Source organism: Danio rerio, chromosome 9 (genome assembly GCF_049306965.1).
Source record: "Danio rerio strain Tuebingen ecotype United States chromosome 9, GRCz12tu, whole genome shotgun sequence".
Lineage (NCBI taxonomy): Eukaryota > Metazoa > Chordata > Actinopteri > Cypriniformes > Danionidae > Danio > Danio rerio.
This window is the reverse complement of record NC_133184.1, coordinates 21,283,122-21,302,037: the sequence shown is the minus strand read 5'-3', so window position 1 is coordinate 21,302,037 and position 18,916 is coordinate 21,283,122. Positions and strand designations below refer to the sequence as shown.

Sequence of the window (18,916 nt, the reverse complement as noted above, 5' to 3'; positions counted from 1 at the left end):
ATTGTATTAATAAACAAGTCAATAATATGACATAAGTTCATCATAGTCAATATTACTGTTTTTGACATTACTCAGCATATTGAAGTCTTTTCTGCTGCATATATTACACTTAAGTCACTGCATTTACACTGCTGGTCACTGCAGATACATTTACACCACACTGTGCAATGTGACATGTGTAAATAAAGCAAGTGATATGCATAAGATGTAGTAGACCAATGGATAATGGGTTAACACATACAAAGTATGGCATAAAATATTAATTTAAGGCAAGCAAATTGCCGAATTTATACTTAAACAGAAGTCCATAAATTAAGGCACAAACTGAGAAACAGCTGATGATGGTATGGTATGGATTGGTCAACCAATCAGAGGAGAGGCGTGTGTAATTCCTGACACACAGAGAACCAATTGTAAAGCTGTTTATTAATTTTATGTGTACAATTTTTTTCAATGTTTTTAAGAAGGTTCAAATTTGGCACAAAAGAACCGTTTATTAGTTTTCCCGTTTTGAAAACAAAAATGAAAAAATCAGTTATACACAGGTACATGGACACAGAACACACCCACGATTACACAGTAATCACAGACCGATAATGGCTCGATGGAGTTTGGGATCCACAATAAACTCCCTCAAAAGATTTCTTTGGTTGTTAAAACAAATTCCAAAAAAAAATTATGTAGTTTCAGATCATTAGGAGATGAAGGTAATATCAAAGACAAAAATTGCCTACTTATGCTTTTTTGGTGGAACAGTAACTGAGTAGCCTAATTGCTATAATATAGGATTGAAGGATTGACGTTAGCTTTAGTATATGAGTCACATGTTTATCCAGTATCTGTTCTGATTGTGTGAATTCATTTATAGTAGGGTGAACATATGTCTTAATTTTCACTGAAATGACCTTTTTTAGAACAAAAAAATGCATCAGGCTGGGATTTTTAGAGCTCCTTAAATGTTCAGCATTTAGCTTTTGATTTGTGCAGTCGTCATTAATTTTATGCATTTTTGCGTTTTTTTTACCTTTAACTTCATTTCAAGCCTTGATTGGTCATGCACACATTGGCCAATGCATCAAAATCCCTCTGCAGAATGGCAACTGCTGTCAGATGGCTCTTGATTAGCGTAAAAGGGAATTAGTAGATTTTTAAATTTAACTGATATTTTGTTTTACATTAACCTGGTGAAAAGTAACAGTCATGTAAAAGGTGTTTCTTATTAAATAAAAAACTTATGAAATTATTATTTTGTTATTCTGTTGTTGAGAACCAAAAGTTTAAAGTGTGTTATAACTTTGTGTTAAAGTTCACCAACATATTTTCATTGCTGTAAAGAAAATTACAACCACCCTCAACATCCCCCATCCTGTCCTCGTTTTTTAAATTCAAATATGGTAGCCCTAATTTAGAGGAAGTTTTATCAAACTGGCTCATATCAGTAAGCTCATACATTTCCTCTCTTAAAATGATTAATTTATATCAAAATTGAATTTATTCCCAGAGTTGAAAAATTATGACTTAGCAAAGTGTTTGTCCTCCATTTCAGTTCAAACCTAATCAAATGTTTTTATTTCACAAACAGTGGATTGTCTTAATGAATTTTTGATACTTATTTGTTTTATTAGATCCTCCTGAGTCAGTAATTATAATCCCTGATAGTTCAACAGATGTCAACGAGTTCAGATGTATAGTGGACAGTAACCCTCAACCAACTCTAAAGGGCTACAACTGGACAAGGTAATAAAAATGTTCAACTAGATTCAGTGATTTTTAGTACCTGCAATATTTATTTGCTTTACTCTTGATTACGAATGCTGCATTTGCATTTTAATCAGTTTACTATAAATTGACAGGAAATTCAGACAGATAGTTAATAAGTCATTTAAAACTATTAAACTATTTCTTTTATTTTTTTTAAAACCTGCACTAGGGCGATGAGTTGCTTTTGCATGTCTGTCATGGGCACAGACTCCAGGACTTGATTACAATACTGGGAAAAAAAAATGTAAAACAGCTTAGGAAGCATGAAAATGAATGATAAGACAGTCATACTTCAACACTGTTTAGAAGTCAATTGACTCCTTTCACAGCAAGTTATGCCATTGGCTAAACATTACAAGGTCAGAAAAATTGCTAAGGAGAATTTTTTTACATTTTCCAGTACTGGGTTGCAGCTGGAAGGGCATCTGCTGTGTAAAATATATGCTGGATAAGTAGGTGGTTCATTCCACTGTGGCGATCCCTGATGAATAAAGGGACTAAGCGGAAGGAAAATGTATGAATGATTGAATCTTTCACAATGAGATTGTAACATTTGTTTTCTTATTACTTACTGTACGTAATTCTCCATATCATTTGTTAATGGTTGGATTCATAGATGGCTGAAATTACCACTGAATATCTATTGTACTCTTACATGATTGCAGAACATTTCCATTTATGATGGTTATCTCTCTACTTCCACAGAGTCAACAAAAGTAGTCAATTTTTTGAAGGAAACAGGCTTCCTGTACCAAACATGACTCCGGAGTTGAATGGCTTATACATCTGTAATGCTTCAAACAAATATGGAAGTGCATTAGGTTCACTGTATGTGAATGTTCATGCTGGTAAGAGTACTTTTGTTTTTAATGTTTATGATTTATACGCCAAAATAGGTGCAGTTAAAATATATATATATTTTTTTAACGTTCTCTAGTTGTTGATGTGCTCCTAAAAGAAGATTAAAGATTTCCACACAATTTTGTGTCAATATTCAAAACATTACTACCTTCTATTTCTGGTAATGACAGCATTTGAAATTTTAAAAGGTGGAAATCTGAAGCTTTTTAATAAAATCTAAGAGAATTGTTTTTAAACATAAGATAATTTCTTTTTTAGAAACATTTATTAAGTACTTAATTTGCCAGAGAACCTCTGCATAGTCAGTAATCTATTCATTTTGCTATCTAGTTGGTTGTTATATCTAATGTAAAAAAAAGCCCTTACTGTGCCAAATCCAGCCCAGTTTTAAATGATGACTTCTTTCAGTTTCTTTCAGTCTTCTTTTGTCAGTTAATTAATTTTCTCCTTAAAAATATTCAGCAGGGTTGGACTGGCACTTACTGTACTAAAGGCATATTAAGATTAGTTATAACACATAATTCAATCCATCAAGCACTTTTTTGTGTCTCTATAGCAATGTCTCTATAAAATGTATCTTTATTTATTTATTTTTTTTACTTGGTCACTCAGGGCTCTATTTTGACAATCCAGGTGCAAAGTCCAAAGCGCAGGGCACAAAAGCATTAAGGGAGTGTCAGAATCCACTTTTTGCTAATTTAACGACAGAAAAATCTGCTTTGCGCTGTGGCGCATGGTCTAACAGGATTGAGCTTATTCTCTTAATGAGTTATAGGTGTGATTTGAGAATAAACCAATCAGAGTCTCATCTCTCATTCCCTTTAGGAGTCAGTTGCGTCATGCCATAGCGCATTTGCTATTTACATGACGGACTTTGTAAATGGAAAAACTGAATGCTTCACTGTGAGAAAACAGTTAAACAGACCATCTGCAGCACTAGAATGAGCCTTATCATTATTTACATTAACTTTCACTCTCTTTAGTGGATAAGGAAACGTGTTGTACGCACAGACATCCATTAGACTATATGATTAATTTAGTTTGTTTAGCACAGATTTGTTTCAAAACTATTTCTAAATTCAGTTCTAATTTCCAGCAAACAAATAAATGAACAATAATAACAAAGTGTGGTTAAAAAACTTTATATTTAAAAGTTAAAAAGTTATATTCAAATACACATGCTGTGCTACATTTGGTCCAAAACCTGATAGGTGGGCAAGTCTAAGCTTGTTTTTAATAAAACAAATATAAATATGATTATAAAAAATAATACTACTAATAATACTACTACTTATATTAACATTATACAAGAGCAACTTGTTATGAATAAACTGAAAAAGCTTCCCGAGATGAAGAATTCATGAAAGCTGTGAATATATTACAAATAATTTTTGTAATATTTTATTGCTTTAATTCTGTTTCATTTGATATTTGACTATTGCTGTACATTGTTTTAAACAATATTTAAGCAAGGCACACAACTAACGCTCTCTGCGCTAGACTTTAGACCTCCTCTCAGCTGGTCTATTGCACAGTCTATTTTTAGATCCTCAAAATAGCAATGTGCCACAACACACCTCCTTTTTTACACCAGAACGCCTATGTGCACACATATGAGCCTAATGCATTTGCTATTTAAACAGCGCAGTGCAAAACATCAAAATAACTCTTGTGCCAAGCTGAAACTAGCAAACAACAATTGCGTCACGCATTGCAATTGCATGTTGCATGTTGCAATTTTCTTATTGTCTCCAAGGGGTAACCGGACACAAAATGTTCAGTTACATGAAGTTAATGTTTATTAATTTCTTTTGGACATTTCACATTTTTGTGTGGTTCATAACCTATCAAAGCCACTACATAAGTCAAATTCTATTCCATAAAAATAAATTTTTTATTCTGAAAAAAAGAATATGCGTGAGATTCGGCGTACGCTGTGTTTCATACATCTGAATTTTTTTCTGCGTACGCACAATGTTTTAGTATGATTTCTTCGCAAGTCTTCGTACATGAGGCCCCCATATTCTTTTGTAGATCAGAATGAACGTGAAACTGAGCGCAACATGCACGAGCACAAAACCCCTCCCTGCCTCCTCCCTCGTATGAATATGCTAATGACTCTACTTTGGCAAAACCCAACGAAAAAGCAATGGCAAAAGCAAGCAAACAGAATGGAATTGAAGGTGCTGCTTTCGGAGGTAGACCGGAGGAAAACGGTGTTATTTGCAAGTTTGTCCTCCGGAATTAACAACAAAAGAAAATAGAGTGGGAGAGTTTAGCTGATGCGGTTAACAGTTGGGTCTGAACATCGCACTGTGGAGTTAAAAGAGAAACCGTGTGATTTATAGATGTATAAGGTTATAACACCTTTAATAATTTCAGTGGCGCAGCTCGTAAAACGCATGTCAACATGTTTTGACACGTTCGAGCATAAACTCGGTTCGAATCCAGCGTCTGATGAACTAACTACATATCAGATTTTGCCAACTATTTATCACAAGAAAGACAAGTAGGAATCATTAATAAGTTTGTGTATCATATTTTATTTGCACATTTATTGAATGGAAATGTTTCTGATTCACGCATGCAAATTCATCTTCAGGTGGCGCCTTTATAGCAATGTGCGTGCGGTAGATCGCTTCCATTACAATGGGAAAACAGGCGACCGCTGCAAATTGCGCTTTAATGTTTGGCTAGTCAACTGTATGGTATGGAAACCTTATAGACCTGCTAGATGAACCCGTCTCATACTGCTGCCATTGCACGCCTCAGACACTTTGTAGAGTGTAATTTAACACAACTGCCTCTAGGAGTCGCCAATGGAAATAAAACAGACACGCACAAAAATTGTGCGTACGCCAGCCATAAAGCTGCCGTGAAGCTGCGCACATTCCCACGTTCAGTTCATCGTTAGTAAATCCAAACGTGAGCGATACTGAGCGCGAAACCTGGCGTACGCAAAGTTTTTGTGCGTACGCAGCGTTGATACATGAGGCCCCAGGTCTTCAGTCACCCAACACTATCACTGCCTCCACTGTGATATGAGCACAGAAACTTAGGTACGTCCAAGTTCAAACTGCAGCATAGACAACAAATTGCTCATTACAGGAACAAAGTTTAATTGACAACTTGATGGACGCATTTAATCCCAACAACATAAAAACATAAAATGTTCTGAAATGTAAAATGGCCTGTCCTCTAGTCTAAGCTACAGGCGCTTTAAAATATGATTTAACAGAATTCAAAATTCAGTTTATTTAATTTAGAACAGTTTCTCAACTAGTGGGTTACAACACAAATGTGGGACACAAAAGCATTCTCAGAGGGTCATGGAGTGTTTTTGTGATGCATGACTTTAGTTCTGAAATGTGTGTGAAAGCTGGTGTCTGTAACGCCTGGGTTCACAACAGAAAGGCTCTGGATCGCAGGATTATCAAAACATGTAGATTTATTGATAACACATACACAGAGGAACACAGAAAGAACATGGGGTAAAACCAGACATCAATGTAGACAGAATACCAGACAAGGCCTGAATGAAACTAAGGGGTATAAATACACAAGAACATAATGACAATAATTACACACGGGGGAAGGTAATGAACATAATGACATGACGGGTACTAGAACAAAGGTGCACATAGGGATGGTCACAGGATGAAAACAAACACACAAGACTTACTTTCTTAAGAAAGAGAGGGTGTTGCAAGTTTCTAAAAAATGTTCAGTTTTTTTTTTTTTTTTTTTTTTTAAGCAGAAATCAGTAAAACGCAAAAGTTTCATTTTAAGGACACGACACACAACAGGTGCTCACTGACACACAGAATCCTGCCTTTTTCATGAGCCGGGAGCTTTGCAGTAGACACTACTGAATATAAAATTGCATTATATTTTTGTAAACACCAGCTGCATTGGCTTTGACTGATTACCGAAGACAGAGGTGGAGAGGCCATTGGGAGATCATATCAATCAATCAATCAATCAATACTGACTAAGACTGTGCTAAAGTGATCATTTACAAATTTGGCATTTAATTTATGAGGATGGAGAAAAATCAGACTGGTGGAGCAAAGAGGGAAGCAGCAGCATTAGCAGCCAAATATGCAATCCATATGCAATATGGGGCACGTTTTCTCATTCAAGGCCCATTTCTGTCAATGTTCTTTTCATGTATTTCCGTGACAGAGAGATGTCAGTCAGCTTGTTGTTGTGCATAATAAATCAGCATGATATCTTCTGACCTGGGGAAAAAAGCAAAAATAAAAAAACAAAAGCCATTGCTTCTACATCAATCTAACACAGCTTTTTTAATGGATTTTGTTTTACCTGGTTTCTGGAACCATCCTTCCCCCATCTGTTAGGTCTTTCGCTGTGAATACTGTAGCCTAGTTTATTCTTCACCACTAATATTTGCTAGCAGTAGTGCCCCTATAACGTTACTGTCATCACATAAAAAATATACAATAAATTGTTTTTCAGGCAATACTAGCTAGGCATTAGCCTGCATAAAATTTTGATGGTATGATAACCTTGAATGTTTCCTCTTCAGGTGTTCATGCATCATGCTTTTGCTGCTGTACTATGATAATAGCATTTCTGAGGTGAGTCAGGTGACTGAGACTGAAATATAAGAGATAAAAAAAGGCTAACAAAAAGTTGATTAAAAAAATTATGTCACTGGTAGTTCTCAAACCAGTTGAGAACCACTGATTGAGAAGCTTTTAAAAGGAAAAGTATACAGTAAATCCATGCAGCTGGAAGGGCATCTATCGAATAAAAAAATATATGCCAGAGTCATTGGTAGTTAATTTTGCAGTAGTCCCTGGTAAATAAAAAATAATCAGGGATAAATCAGGGACTAAGCTGAAGGTTAGTGAGTATAAAACCATTCTACCTTTAGTCTTTTTTTTAATGAAGGAATGATCTTTCTGCTGAATGAGGTTCACCTAGTATCTTTTTAATAAGGAATTACTCGGGCTCCTGGCTGGCTCACTAAACTATGGTAGAACACTTCTGACCCAACTTAAGTGAGGTGTCTTCTAATGACACATCCCCCAACTTTTGCTGAGTCGGATATTACTCTAGTCTAGACATTACCTTTGATTGGAAATGTCATATTGGCTGTAATTAAAAAATATTCAAAAGGATTCTCTCCAAACAAACAGAATACAGAAAAGATATAGGATGGGTGCATTACATGGCATGACAAACCAATGTGATGGATTTTTCCATGTGTATTTCTCCATTACTAGGCATTTACACTTTTTAATTACAGCAGCCCAAGTCATGGGGTTGTCATCAGATTATCATCTTCGCTCATTTCCACTTTGCTGTTACACAATTTAACTTTTAACCGTTGTTGACCAATTGACATTTTGGTAGTTCCTTATTTTACAATTCTATTCTTTATGTATTGTAGGTCTACTTATCATAGTCATTTCAGAAAATGCTAACTTGGTATACTATCCCTAAATGTACCCTGATGTTTTTTTAACCTGTTATTTTCTTATGCAAGTATGCTGCAAACATATTAAAAACACTGTGAACTACAGTGCAACCACCAAACTTTTTTTAACCAACTCAATCAATTCTTCTTTTCTAGAACCAAGCAGTGTCTGTTGGGTTCTCTTCGTTTTACTCATCATTGTAGGTCTTGCAGTTACTGTTGGTGCGATTTACAAACTCAAGCCGTAAGTTTTAACACTTCATTCGTTTCACTGTGACAAGAGGGTGTGATGCATTTCTATTTCAGGGTTGTTTGTTGGTTTATACATTGCACAAAGCTTGCTTTACACATTTGCATTTTGGAATTAAAAGCCATTAAAACCTTTTTAGGGTTGTTATCTTGAAAAGCTATAAACAATACACATATATTAAATATAATTTTCAACTAAACTGAAAATATGGGGTTTAAATCTAAAAATAAATTTTAGTTTTATATTCATAGAAGCATGTAAAATCTGTCTGTATAAAAGGTTCATTATTTATAAACAATACTGTATATTAGATTCACTCAAATCTGACTCTGGAAATGTGTGTGTCAGAGAAAGACATATTGAAGGTGTTCAGTGTTTGCAGGCTCAAGAAATAGGGTTAAGATGGAATGGAAGCATGGCGGCGCCTTCGCTGGCTGCGGCTGCATCGGCTCAGAACAAGACAAAAAATAGCGTCAGAGATAGTGTTAGAATGAGTAAAACGAAACTGATATATGACAGGCAGAATCTGTTGCTACTAGAATCTGCCAGCAAACACTGCTGGTTTGATCCGAACATTATAGAAACACTAAAACACTACGGACTACTGAGTTGTCGCGAAGAGGCCCGCTGAGTACAGGAGACATCTAATGACTCCACCCGGACGAGGTGGCGTCGGCGGCGGTGTATGCGCAAGCAGAAACGCAGGGTTCGCGGAGGAGCAGCAGCTAGGCTAAGAGCTTTTCCCTGCCGAACACCGCTGCCTTCACTGATGGTGGCAAATGTCCGATCATTGGAAAACAAACTGGACAACCTCAGACTCGAGTTAACATCGACACGGGAGGTGAGAGACTGTTGTGCACTAGTTCTTAGCGAGACGTGGTTAAACGATTCCATTTCGGATGAAGCGATAAGCCTAACGGGGCTAACTGTATTTCGGGCTGATAGAAACAGCACACTCAGCGGGAAATCCCGAGGTGGTGGTCTCTGCATCTATGTTAATAATAGATGGTGCAAGGATGTAAATATGATCTACTCATACTGTTCGCCTGACATTGAGGTTTTGACAGTAAAGTGCCGCCCTTTATATCTTCCGAGAGAATTCTCCGTTGTTTTTATTATTGCTGTATATATCCCTCCAGATGCAGATACAAAACAAGCCCTTGATGTATTATACCATTTTATAAACAGACTTCATACTTCTCATCCAGAAGGAGTAATCATTGCTGCGGGTGATTTCAACCAGGCAAACATGAAGAAAGTGCCCCCCCACTTTTTTCAATACGTACATTTTGCCACAAGAGGTATGAATGTATTGGATCATGTGTACACAAACATTAAACTGGCATACAAAGCAGTTCCTCGCCCCCATCTTGGCTCATCAGATCACCTTTCTGTTATGTTAATACCAACATACAATGCCCGTCTCACAAGTACCAAGCCCTCTATAAAACAAGTGAGAATTTGGCCAGAGGGAGCTATGTCTGAATTACAGGACTGCTTTGATTGCACAGACTGGACTGTGTTCAGAGAGGCCTCCACAAATGGTCAAGGCACAGATATTAATGAATATGCTGATGCTGTATCCAGTTATATTTTTAAGTTTATGGAGAATGTCTGTGTCACTAAGAACATTAAAGTCAGAGCAAATGAAAAACCCTGGATGACTGCAGAGGTGCGGGCTTTGCTAAAAACAAGAAACTCTGCTTTTAAGTGTGGGGATGCAGCTGTCCTTAGGTCTGCTCGGGCCAATCTGAATAGGGCAATCAGAGTGGCAAAAAGAGCCCATGGAAATATGATTAAAGAATACTTCCAGGACCACAAAGACACTAGAAGTTTATGGCAGGGTATTCAGTCTGTTACAGACTATAAAAGCATCTCACTGTCCTGTGAAAATAACATTGACTTTCTTAATGATCTTAACAACTACTTTGGAAGGTTTGATGCTGTTAATAATACACCAGCAGTGAAGGCCACATTGCAGCATGACGAGCAGGTGCTAAGCTTTGATATCACTGATGTCCGCAAGATCCTAAAGAAAGTAAACGCTGGTAAGGCGGCAGGGCCTGACAAAATACCAGGCAGAGTACTCAAGGGGTGTGCAGAACAACTTGCGCCTGTACTGACGGACATATTTAATATCTCTATGCATCAAGCTGTTGTGCCATCATGTTACAAAACATCTGCTATCATTCCAGTGCCAAAAAAACCTTCAGTCACTTCTTTAAATGACTATCGGCCGATAGCTTTAACTTCACTGATAATGAAATGCTTTGAGAAACTGGTAAAAAGTCATATCACCTCCATCCTTCCTACTTCACTTGATCCACTTCAGTTTGCCTATCGGCCAAACAGGTCTACTGATGATGCTATATCCACTGCACTGCATCTGAGTCTTGAACACTTGGAGGGTAGAAACACATCGGTACGGATGCTGTTTGTTGATTTTAGCTCTGCTTTTAATACTATTATTCCTCAGCACCTGGTCAATAAATTAGCATCTCTAGGTCTGAATACACCTCTTCGTAACTGGATTCTTGACTTTCTGACTAATAGGCCACAGTTTGTGCGAGTGGAGGGTATTTCGTCATCTACCACTCTGCTCAATACAGGCTCCCCTCAGTGGTGCGTCTTGAGTCCACTGCTATACACTCTGATGACCCATGATTGTTGTGCAAAACTTAGCACTAATCACATTATTAAATATGCTGATGACACCACAATAGTGGGTCTCATCCAGGATAATGATGAGAGGAACTACAGGGAGGAAGTAAAGCTCTTCACAAAGTGGTGCTGGGAAAACAATTTAGTTCTGAATGTTGATAAAACTAAGGAGTTGGTGATCGACTTCAGGAAGAAACGCCCCACTTATTCCCCTGTATATATTAATAACACTGCTGTGGAGACTGTACAGCAGATAAAATTCCTGGGGGTCCATGTTACTAATAACCTGACTTGGTCTCTCCATACCACTTGTCTTGCGAAGAAAGCGCACCAGCGACTGCACTTTCTGAGAAGGTTGAAAAGAGCACATCTCAGCCAATCAATCTTCACAACTTTTTACAGAGGAGCTGTTGAGAGTGTTCTTACAAATGGCATCTCCCTTTGGTATGAGAATAGCAGTGTGTCTGATAAGAACACCATTAAGAGGATCATAAAGTGAGCTGAAAGGTCTGTTGGAGTCAAAATGACATCTATCGAGGAACTTTACCAACGCCGTTGTCTGTCTAGGGCAAATAATATTTTAGGGGATCCAACCCACCCTGGTCATAGCCTGCTCTCACTCATGCCATCAGGCAGGCGTTACAGAAGTCTGAGGAGCAAATCAGTGCGGTTTTGAGACAGTTTTTATTCTGTCATTAGAAGACTTTCAAATGATATCATTTCTTAAGCATTGTTGAAAGCTAGTGTTAAATAATAAATAAATTTGTTAAACTAGCATAAATTGTTAATATTACAACAAATGGTGAAATAGGTATTTAAGTATTGTTATTCTCTTCAGAGATTTTAAAAAAAATGGGTTATATCTTATATAATTATATTTTTTATATTTTATGGAATTATAAAAGCTTATTTATCATGTTAGGATTTTATAGTGTTTTTATAGTGATGTTTTTTATGTTCTTGTTGGATCTGTTGCAACGTAATTTCGTTCTGCATTACAATTCTATTGTGATGATTTGAATGACATAAATAAAGGAAACTGACTGTAAACTGAAACTGAAGATCCACTGAGATATTGGCTGTAAACAAACTTTTTTTTTTCTCTTCATTTCAGGGGATGGATTCCAGTACCATCGTTTAACACTGAAAGAGACCAGGTGTGCTTTTAACAATATCTTGTCTGCTTCTTTATATTTTTATCACATTTATCTATCTATTTATCATATCTATTTGCATTTTGTGCTTGGTAAAAATAAAATTCTTGTCAAAAAAAGTCTCGATCACACTTTACACAATGGCCACATTCTTAATCTTAAACAATGCATTTACAGGCATGAACAAACAATAAACAATACATTTATCAAAAAATTTATTAATGTAAGTAAACAAAAATACAGTTGTTCATTGTTAGTTCTTGTTACTAAGTGAATGAACTAATGCTCAGCGTTGGATTTTAATAATGCATTAATAAATTAATTATGATTAATAGATGATGCACAAGCATTGTTCATTGTTTGTTCATGTTAGTAAATACATTAACTATGCTCACGAAGGCTGTATTTATTTGATATATGCTGTAAGAATACAACAAAAACATGCACTCACAATTTTTCCTTTCTTTATAAGGATTCAACACAGCCAAGAGACTCACCAGTTGATCTGTCACCTGTTCAGGCAGATGCTCCACCGCAATCCAACCCAGAGAGTCCACCAAGGTAAAAACAGTAACTGTAAAATATATTATAACAATTTAAAATAGCTGTGATCTATTCGAAAATATTTTAAGTGTTTTTTCAGACATTTATATCATTTGCTTTGCTCAGAAACAGTGACTTGAATCCATTTTCTTGTTGGTTTTATTTGCTTTCTCTTTTTTTTTTTTTAAATAGGTCTGTTTGCCTTAATGTCGGTGCTAATATCAGTTACCGTGGCTTAATTTGTAGCTGTCTTGACACATGTGCATGTAGTTACAGTGTATGAACTGTCAATTCCATTCTAACTGCATGTAGTTACAGTGTATGAGCTGTCAATTCCATCCTAACTGATCAATACTTTAGAATTAATGATTATGTAAAACTTTTATATATACATTTAAGAGCAGCGATCAAGTCTTCATTGGAAGAGCATTCCTGAAATACACAGATAGGAGAATTATTCACCATTTCAAGTACTGTAGGGATGCAAAATGTATCAAAAGAATATTATTATTGGGATGATAGCATGCCATATCTGTATCGCAGAGAGGTATGATTAAAATAAAATACATTTATGTGGCAAACATAGGTGTTGCATACAAAGGTTTCTCCAAATTTTACATAAATAAACACATCTCCTCATGTAGAGGAGTCAGTTAAGTTGTTGAATGTAGCCTGTGAAATGTTGGTCCATTCCACTTTAATGGCTGTGTAATATGGCTGGATATTGGCAGGAACTGGATCATGCTGTCGTGTATGCTGATCCAGAGCTTCTCAAACATGCTCAGTGGGTGACATGTCCTGCAGTCAACTTGTCAATTGCACATAAAATTTGTGACAAAACTTTCCACATCTGGGGCTTGCGTTGACACTTAAAACTTCACATTTTAGAGTGAATTTCATTGTGTTTTTATTGTGGCCAGCCTAAGCCACACCTGTGCAATAATCATATCTAATCAATATCTGCCACACCTTTAAAGTGAATGTATTATCTGGATTAAGAAGTGATCAGTAACAAAGATTTAGACGATATTTGAGAAAAATAAGTATTTTATTATATTTTTATTATTCTGACTTGATAGCCAATGAAGCTGGCATGACATTAAATAAAAGATACAATACAAAACCATAATGCATCATGGCTGAATAATTTCCTAAATAAATAAGTTAATAATGCTTTTAAATGCATGGTAAATAGTAACAATTTTAATTCTTAAACTTTTCCTACAGTGAGGGCTCTGCAGAAGAAAGAAGGACAGCTGAGATTTAACTACGGTAATCCCAAACCTATAAATTGAAATTGCGTGTGTTTGTGTGTAGATGTAAACCAGTAGTGATGGCTTGTTTTTTCAGAAGACTAGAGAGCTACATCAGTGCTTGATCCCAAACTAGATGTCCCATATTCCTAGTGGTTAATTTGTTTGTTTACTGAGAAGAATTAAACTGATTTGGGGAACATGTTTATGAAAGACGTTTTTAGGGATGGATAAGTGTAGGATGCTTCACCTAGATAACATACAATTTAATTTATCTTTATTTCTATAGTGATTTGACAATGTAGATTGTGTCCAACATAAATAAAAATCCTAAACTTAGCAGTGTAAAATGCCTAAACAGTTCTAATTAAATTAAAACATTCAGTTTACATGTCACTTTTGAAGTTCAGTCAGATCAGTGTTTTGCAAGGGACTCAAAAACATGAAGGGGAATCACATACTGCAGATTACACAAAAGACATTTAATGTGTTGGTAACTACCAGTAAGGTGCTGAGTTATGCAGTATTATATTTCAAGCCTGAAACAATACCTTTTTAAAAAGAAAGGCTTTTTATCAAACATTGTGTTCAGCTTCTCTTGCCGGAGAATAATTTCCTATGTCAGCAGCTGTCAGGTAAAGATAACAAATGAGGGTGTAGAGTATTGGGGTTAATGGGGTTGTCTGTTTGCGTCTGTGGCCAAGATTGTAGAACAGGAACAATAGCAGCCGGTTGCTTTTGGCAAACTGAAAAAACTGTCATTCTTCTCTTTTCTTTTTTTGTTCTGGTATTACTTTGCTTCTCTTTTTGCTATAGTTAGTTAGTGTGTGTGTGTGTGTGTGTGTGTGTGTGTGTGTGTGTGTGTGTGTGTACAGTTAAAGTCAGAATTAAATATGTATATTTGTAATATTTCCCAAATGATGTTTAACAGAGCAAGAAAGTTTTAACAGTATGTATAATATAATTTTATTATAATTTTTGTATATAATTTTTTAAAGCCATTTTAAGGACAAAATTATAAGTCCCTTTAAGCTATTTTTTTTATACAGAACAAACCATCATTATACAATAACTTGCCTAATTACCCTAACCTGCCTAGTTAAGCCTTTAACTCACTATGGGAAACGCCTCAGGCGTGACAGACTATGGAAGCACCAATTACACCACGTCCGTCTGAGGACGGACAAATCACAGCTTGCGATTAGGAGCCCACCCTCTCCTTTATAATCCGCTGTGATTCCCCGAATCGGCATTCGAAGCACGCTCTTGAAGGAGCCCTAGTGCTCTGGATAGTGCTTATGACCTCCCGTGGAAGCCCGAGCGCATTTAATTTAACCCTTCTTGGGCCAGACCCAAAGGTTAATTTGGTTCTGGTTGGGGGTGAAATATCTGTGCCCCCGCTTGTGACAGCAGATCCCATCGCAGCGGGAGCAGCCAGGGCTCTCCCTGCAGAAGCTCGGTGATCTCTGCCAAGCACAGCCTGCCCGGCCAACGGGGGGCTATTAGAAGGAGAGACAACCCACTTTCTCTTACTCTGTCCAGGGTGGGAGAATTTAGGCTCAACGGTGGGAATGCATACAGCAGCACGTTTGGCCACGGGTGCACCAGCGCATCCATTCCCAACGGCGCATCCTCGTCCTAAAGAGAGAAATACAGCGGACATTTTGCTGCATTTGCCCGCGAGGTGAAGAGATCTACGGCAGCCTTGCCGTACATCTCCCAAATTTGATTCACAACCTGCGGGTGGAGAACCCATTCTCCGTACGTCGGGTTGCCCCTCATCAGAAGATCCGCCCACACATTTCTGACTCCTGGGACGTGCGTCGCGCGCAGTGAGCTCAAGTGAGCGGCGCTGCAGACAATCAGCTTGCGCACTAGATTGTGCTGCTGCAACGATCGCGTTCCCCCTTGGCGGATGATGTGAGCCACCACCGTTGTGTTGTCCTTCCTGACTAAAACATGAAAACCCTCCCTAAATGGGAGGAAATGTTTTAAAGCCAGAAAAACTGCCATCATCTCCAACATGTTTATGTGAAGCTCACGCAGTCAGTGTGTCCAACGACCATTTACCGATCTGCCTTGAAATACGGCTCCCCATCCCGTTAGGGTTGTGTCCGTAGTGACAACTTTTCTCAGAGACACGCTCCCTTAGCGGAGCCCCTGATCGGAATATTCAGGGGTTTTTCCAGTGGTGGAGAGCCATCACACACTCCGTGGATATCTGCACACTGCGCGCGAGGTCCCTGCGAGGGAACAGGCGCTTTGCGGTAATCCAATGCTGAAAATCTCTCATCTTTAATAAACCCAGCGGGATCACAGACAGAGAGTAAGCCATCATGCCCATCAGACAGAGACAGGTTCTGAACGAGACCAGGTTTCCTTTGCGAAAATGGGTCAGGCATAGACCGAACGCCTTCTCTCCAAAAGCATGGCGCGGTATGTTACCAAGTTTAGACGCAGGCCCAGATACTCTCCTGGGACAGAATCAGCTGGCTTTTGGCGTTGTTGATTCTGAATCCCAGCTTTGTGAGATGAGACGAAAGAGTCTCTGCGTGTGCGAGATCGAGGCAAACCAAACACCCCAGCGGATCGAACGAGTGAGAGCCCCTACTGTGAGCATCTTGAATTTTTACTTCCTTAAGTGCTTGTTTAAAGCACGCAGGTCCAGTATTGGGCGCAGACTCCCATCTTTCTTTTGAATTGTAAAGTAACGTGAGTAAAAGCCTGTCTGAGTTTCCTCCACTGAAACTTGTCTTATAGCTTCCTTTTCCATTAGGGAGGATATCTCTGCCTCCAGCACCTGAGCCGAATCCTCGTTTGCCACAGATGTTATAATCCCTTTGAAAGGAGGGGGTTTTCCAGCAAACTGAAGCCTGTAATCCCTGGTTACAGTTGCGAGGACCCACGGGTGCGGAGAACACTCTATCCAGGCCTCCGGGTGAAGAGACAGAGGCTGCTGCCGAACCGGCCCCACTGGTGGAGCGCTGGTGGCCTCTTGTGGCCAGAGAGAAGTTTGGCCAGGATCTGTTTGGCTCAGAGACTGGCCCGTCTCTCGGCTTTGAGCTTTCGCTTTTCTCTGTGTTTTTGGCTTTCTGCGCCCTCCTAATTGAGCCTGGATGCAACTGGATTTTTTATTTGCCATGAACACAGGGAAATAAGTGCTTTGTGACAACGCACTTGCGAATGCCTGCCTGAACTCGGCAGACCGTATGGTGGCCGAATACTCTGCACTTGAACTTGTGGAATTGCCGTCGGCAATCCACAGAACATTGTGTGTTGAGGGGAAGCTGAACTGGCCTGAACTTGGCCTGCCCAAATTTCACCTCCTCTGCATTTTTGCGGGTGGGGAAACAAACGCGGCAGATTGTGGAGAAGACATCGCAGAAAACCCTAGGTGCTGCCCGTCTCTCCCCTCCAAGCATAGCATCCTAGGAGTCCCTCTTCTTTTTGGCAGAGGGGTTAGCGGATATGGACTTTGCAGCCGCTGCCGCAAATGACTGCTTTTCCCATGGCTTAGCGTTTGGAGCAGCGGGGGGCGGGCCGTCTGCTCTGTGCTGTGGGGTTTAGGCGGTCTGGACACATTAACAAATTTTTTGCCCTGCGTCGGAGGAATTGGCCCCATTCCCTGTCCCCGATACTCGCGAGATTCAGCCACAGCGATTGCTCGCCCGCAACAGCGAGAGCCATCGTTCGGCCGGAGCTTTGCATTGCCCTGCGTGAGGCGCGCAAATTGAGGTCTGTAATGTTGCAGATCTCTTCCCAGATCGACGGGTTTGGATTGCCGACGTCCAGCTGCGTGCCAAGCTCCTCCAATAATTTGGCTTAATAGGACGTCAGCAATGAAGTGACGTTCAAAGCCCTTACTGTCAGCGCCGAAGATTTTTATATCTTCTGGTACATGGAAGCAGTGAAGCGTTCCATTTTACCAGAGAGGGACGGTGTGGCAGATGAAAAAATAGCCAGCCCATTTGGATGCAGGTGAAGAGCCACCGTCTGCTCGACCACAGGAGGGTTAGAGAGCCCTAGCCCCTCCATCTCGCTCACGTCGAGTGACGAGTAACCCTTGACGGGCACGCGGTTGGTAAAGGGTGTATCCCATGACCGCTTCATCTCCGTGATGCAATCTGTTAAAGCGGGAAGTAGTTGTTTTGCTGGGGGAGTGCAGGGAGCGAACCTTTTCCCGTCATACACATCCCGTTTAACTCCTGGGTGACCAGGAGTAGTTACAGGCCACGCCACGCTGAGCTTGGTGGCAGCACGTTTGCAAAACTCTGTGAAGTCGCAATCCACTACGGTCGACGCCACCTCACCGCTTTGCGCGCTAGCCGTCCTGAATGCGTGGGAAGAAGGGTGGATGACATCGTCCAGGTCATTTCAGAGGGGACGGGCTAGCGTCTCATCATCCACCTCCTCATCCCCTTCCATCTCATCACCGCCCGACAGTAGCTGCTGGTCAAACAGTGGCATAGCCCGGGATTGCCTGGCAGTGCACGCAGCTTTCGGTGTTCGCCAACGAGGCCTGGGCATGCTTCACACCCATACATGCGATGCACATCAGATGTGAATCCCGGCCCGAGATCATAAATCTGCACGCTGACGGATAGAAGCGCGAAGAGGTCTCCTTCCCCTTCTCCACCGTGACTTTAGACATGGTGAGTCAAAATCACAGGTAGCTGCCTTAACGCATTAGCTATATCAGTCGTTGCTAGTAAAAGCAGTAAAAAATACTCCGTAACGAGCAAAGAACCCACGACAGATTTAATATGACTGAGCTGCGTTCAGCAACGTTAGCCTTGACGGTACGTTTGAGAACAGAGCAGCGCAGCCTGTGTGCTTAAGGAAAGTCTCATGAGGAAGAGTGCTAGAATGCCGATTCGGGGAATCACAGCGGATTATAAAGGAGAGGGTGGGCTTCTAATCGCGAGCTGTGATTTGTCAGTCCTCAGATGGATGTGGTGTAATTGGTGCTTCCATAGTCTGTCACGCC

At 39.5% G+C, this 18,916-nt stretch overlaps 1 protein-coding gene across 10 annotated transcripts in view; it reads left to right on the top strand.

Moving 5' to 3' along the window:
- The window catches only part of si:ch211-141e20.2, a 144,543-nt gene that overhangs the window by 67,387 nt on the left and 58,240 nt on the right, over positions 1–18,916 (top strand). For 4 of the 10 annotated variants that reach the window (XR_012385275.1, XM_021478891.2, XM_068223586.1 and 1 more), the window contains exons 4-9: positions 1,626–1,737; positions 2,467–2,609; positions 8,225–8,312; positions 12,094–12,136; positions 12,606–12,694; positions 13,904–13,948. Coding sequence is in view for 6 of the 10 variants with exons in the window: in XM_021478891.2 (XP_021334566.1) it covers positions 1,626–1,737; positions 2,467–2,609; positions 8,225–8,312; positions 12,094–12,136; positions 12,606–12,694; positions 13,904–13,943 (515 nt within the window). In the remaining 4 variants the exon portion in view is untranslated. Of the gene's footprint in view, positions 1–1,625; positions 1,738–2,466; positions 2,610–7,171; positions 7,224–8,224; positions 8,313–12,093; positions 12,137–12,605; positions 12,695–13,903; positions 13,949–18,916 lie in introns of all 10 variants that reach the window. The other 6 variants (XR_012385277.1, XR_012385278.1, XR_012385276.1 and 3 more) reach the window with 2 other exon arrangements.